General features: G+C 52.4%; 1 protein-coding gene across 2 annotated transcripts in view; it reads right to left on the bottom strand.

Moving 5' to 3' along the window:
• Positions 1-568: 568 nt before the first annotated feature.
• The window catches only part of PDPR (pyruvate dehydrogenase phosphatase regulatory subunit), a 19,876-nt gene continuing 16,534 nt past the window's right edge, over positions 569-3,910 (bottom strand). For both annotated transcript variants that reach the window (XM_027895741.1, XM_027895742.1), the window contains 5 exons: positions 3,513-3,625; positions 3,070-3,164; positions 2,355-2,444; positions 1,919-2,101; positions 569-1,012 (listed from right to left, as the gene is read on the bottom strand). In XM_027895741.1, coding sequence (XP_027751542.1) covers positions 608-1,012; positions 1,919-2,101; positions 2,355-2,444; positions 3,070-3,164; positions 3,513-3,625 — 886 coding nt within the window. In that variant the 3' untranslated portion in view covers positions 569-607. The remainder of the gene's footprint in view (positions 1,013-1,918; positions 2,102-2,354; positions 2,445-3,069; positions 3,165-3,512; positions 3,626-3,910) is intronic.

Raw genomic sequence — 3,910 nt, 5'->3', positions numbered from 1 at the left:
AAAAAAAGAAAAAAAAAAAAGCCACCCAACAACATCCAACTTACCAGCGCCACTGCCAGCTCAGAGCTCTGATGTCAAACACGCTCGAGCGGCCCCGGAGCCTGTCTGGTGGCTGTGCTCACACCACGCTCTGCGCTCTGCCCCGTGCCAGTGAGGTAGCTGATCGTTCTATTGCTGTGTGCGTTGACCCTTCTGCCAGGGGGAGGGCACGGCGCTCACCCCGCACCGCAGGCAGCGCCACCGGGGCTGTCCCGCGCCTGGAGAGCGGGGAGGAAGGGTGTGAGGTCCTCAGGGCTTCAACCCCGACCCTTCCCACCACCAGAAGGCCAGGGGGTTCTGGCTGCAGTTCACTCCTGCACGTCCAGCACTGTGCTTCGTCCACTGGGACACGGGGGGAGCCTGGCGAGGGTTGAAAAGGAGGAGGACGGACAGGAGCGGGGAAAAAGGTGGAAAATGAAGGTTTTAAAATATACAAAATGTAACACACTGGAAAAAAGGTTAAAAGTTGCAAGAGGAGAAAGGAAAAGAAATATATGAGGTGAGGAGAAAGGATTGGAGGATGGAGAAGCTCCAGCCTGGGACGAGGAGCGGGTTGGGGGGGGAGACACTACTCCCTCTGGTAGCCGCTCAGTTCCACCTCGTCCTTGCGGCGCCGCTGCGTGAAGAGGGAGCTGAAGGGGTAGAGCTTGGCCTTGGCCTGGAAGCGCTGCCCGGCGATGTCGATCTCGTACTCCCCCTGGTTGATGAAGTCAGTGGTCACCACCAGCTCCTCTCCCGTCTTCTCGTCGAAGTTGTGCACGAAGCCAAGGCAGACGTGGCGCTCCAGGGTGTAGCTGTAGGCGCTGCTGGTGGTCTTGCCCACGTAGCGGCCGTTGCGGAAGATGGGCTCCCCCCACCAGGGCCAGAGGTCCATGTCCGTGTCGTGGTCCTCCAGGATGAACATGGTGAAGCGCTTGTAGACCCCGTTCTGCTTCTGCTCCAGCAGCGCCTCCTGGCCCACAAACTCCATTCCCTGCGGGGGAAGAAGGAGGCGTGGGCTGGCTGAGGGACACGAACTGCGGCAGCTGTTGGGTCGCAGCGGAGCAGCTCACCATGCAATGGCAATTCACACCTGAAACCCCTATCAAAATGGGCTGCTTCCATACAGCAAACGTGCCAGAAAAGCTTCTGCCTGAGCTGAAGCTCAGGCAGAAGCTTTTCTGGCACGTTTGCTGTTCCAGATGTTAAAGGACACAGCACATCGTTCTAATTTTCACTGCAGCGAAAACCATGTCACCATTCTACTCTTTGCCATTTTCCTGGCTCCAGAAGTTTACCATGCTTTGTAAACCACAGGGAAAACTGTAACTAATATGACATTTGTATCCCCATCGCTACATTCCTTTCTTGAATTGAATCGAGCATTCGTTTTGGGCTCAAAGATGGAAGAATGAAGACAACAAGCCAATGACAGCAACACCACCACACAAAAGCAAGACAGGACTCTGTGCTGTTCAATGTTTTAGTAAAAACAGAGAACTCCCCTGTTTTAGTAGAAATAGAAAACACCTGTTCTTGGTGCCTAGCCTTGCATGCCACTTGGTGCATGGGCTGGCTTTTGCTTCATCAAACTGGGAAAACAGCTTGGAGAAACAAGAGCCCTGAGCATCTGTAAGGTACAGAGCACTCTCTGCAACACCGAGCACAGCACACACGAGCAGCACCACACATTCACAGGCCAACTGGGAACCCTGCCCAGGAGCGATGAAGACAGCACTTTTGGTATTTCTAGCACCTTTCTGAAGGACAAGAATACATGTTACAGCTCTGCACTGCACACAGCTCCATCCAAAAAATGACACGACTAGATCTGCTTGGCCGGCAGCCCTTTCAGCCTAGTCCTGCCCTCCCACCAAGCCCGGCGCAGGAGGTGCTGTACCTTTTCCAGCTTGACCTGGAACTCACGTCCACACTCCATGGGAGTGGTAAAAGCATCCAGGTCCTGGCCCCAGAAGGCGAAGAACTTCTCGATGCGCAGGCTGCGGAGCGCGTAATAACCGGCATTGCGGATCCCGTACTTCTGCCCCATGTTCATCACCTCGTTGTACACGTGGAGGGCGTACTGCAACGGGAGGGTGAAGCACAGGCTGACACCAGCAGAGAGCAAGAGGCAGCTGACACCACCAGGGATGTCACTGTCCCCTGCTGCCAGAGCACAAGAGCTCTGCCCGGCTGGAAGGAACACAAAGCAGGGACACTCCGCCTGCTTTCCCGTGGTGCAAACCAGACATCTCATCGCCCTGAGTCAACTTGGAAAGTGTTTCTGATTATGCAAGCAACCGCTTTAATTAGCTCGGGCTGCCGTGTACTCTTACCTCTATGGGGATATAAAGCACGAATCCAGGTTCTCCTGTGTGAGTGATGCTCATCACACGGATGCCGTTGGCGTAGCCCACGCTCATCTCCTGCGGAATCAGAGGGGGAGAAATCATCCCAGCTGGAACACAGCACAGGGCTCCAGGAGGAGCACAACGTGTAACACATCCACACTGCCCAGCCCTCTCTCTCCCCTATGCGCCTCCTGCACGTACTCACAATGAATTTGAATTTCAAAATTCAAATAATGATGTCACCTTATCCAGACTTGTTAATCACTTCATGACACTTGGCAATACGCCTTGGAACTAGGTCAGGACACAGGTTGTATTCCAGATACAGAAGCTGAACAGCAGCTACCTGCTCAGCCTCTTAACGTGACAGGAGACAGTGATGCCCGAGTCACTGATCCCAGCTGCCCCCCTGAAAGCTTCATGATTGATTATATGGAATATGTCATGATACCGAACGGCATCAAGTCCACAGTGAGAGGAATACTGAAAACAAACGCATCCTCACCGATATATTTAGCAAGCAGAACCCAAAGAGAAGTGAGCCCAGTGGGTTCTTTACCAACCTGGCTCAGCAACTGCAGCAAGCCTGTATGCAAATCTAAGTTCCCCTCCAATTATCCAAAATATAATTCTTCCTCTCCTCCCACGCGTGCTTTGAAAAACCCAGCAGGGAGAGGAGGATGGGAGCACAGCCACTCACCTTGCAAAAGAGAGAGGGAAAGTGTTCTGCAGTCATGGGGGCATAGGACAACTCAGACAACACGTCCACAGCACGGGGGCCAATCAGATTGAGAGCTAAAGGGGGGAAGAAATCAGCATTAGGAGTCTTGCCCAGTATCTAACACGCATGTGTGCATGCCCAAATATCTGAAGTCTTAGTCTTTATTGAACTAATAGGTATGTTTACATTTAAGACCAGAGGAGACAGTCAAACTTCCTCCTGACAACCCACCGTAAAGCAAAGCTGCCTTCCAGCTCACGGTTTGCCAGAAGGAAGTCTCTGAATTGCTGTTTTCATCAAAATGTTTGGAAAGGAGACCAAGTCACCACTCCAGGCACTTTAAACAATTAACTGGTATGCGGCACAAAGGCACCATTTGTGATTTTGGGCTAAGGGGGGGTCTGCTTTCAGTGATTCCTTACCTGTGTACTTCCAGGTCACGTCCTCCAGGGTCAGGTTGCTGTCATCTGGCAAGCGGTTCTTCAGCCAGGCCCAGCAATGGACTTGCTGGTCAGTGGGGGAGATCATGAAGAAGCTGGAACAGACACAAAGAAACCAAGAAACACAATGAATGGACAGCCACAAGGTGAATCATTTACTCTTCGTTCATCAACTACTGGAGCTATTCAGCAGCTTCCATACCAAGAGGAGACTAAAACAAGCTGGTTTGTGAAAAGCACAGCTAGAGTCTCTGCATCAACGCCCACCAAATCTGCCGTGACAAGAAATCCCAGAGCTCAAGCATTAGCAGTGCTCTGGTGACAAGAAGTGACCAGATGTGGAACACAGGGAGTGCTACAGAAAGTTGACAGAGCATCCC

This window comes from Empidonax traillii, unplaced genomic scaffold (assembly GCF_003031625.1).
Source record: "Empidonax traillii isolate 1590-97213 ecotype Southwest subspecies unplaced genomic scaffold, ASM303162v1 scaffold465:size698125, whole genome shotgun sequence".
In the NCBI taxonomy this organism is placed as follows: Eukaryota; Metazoa; Chordata; class Aves; order Passeriformes; family Tyrannidae; genus Empidonax; species Empidonax traillii.
The sequence above is the reverse complement of the archived record's forward strand: the minus strand, read 5'-3'. Positions and strand labels throughout refer to the sequence as shown.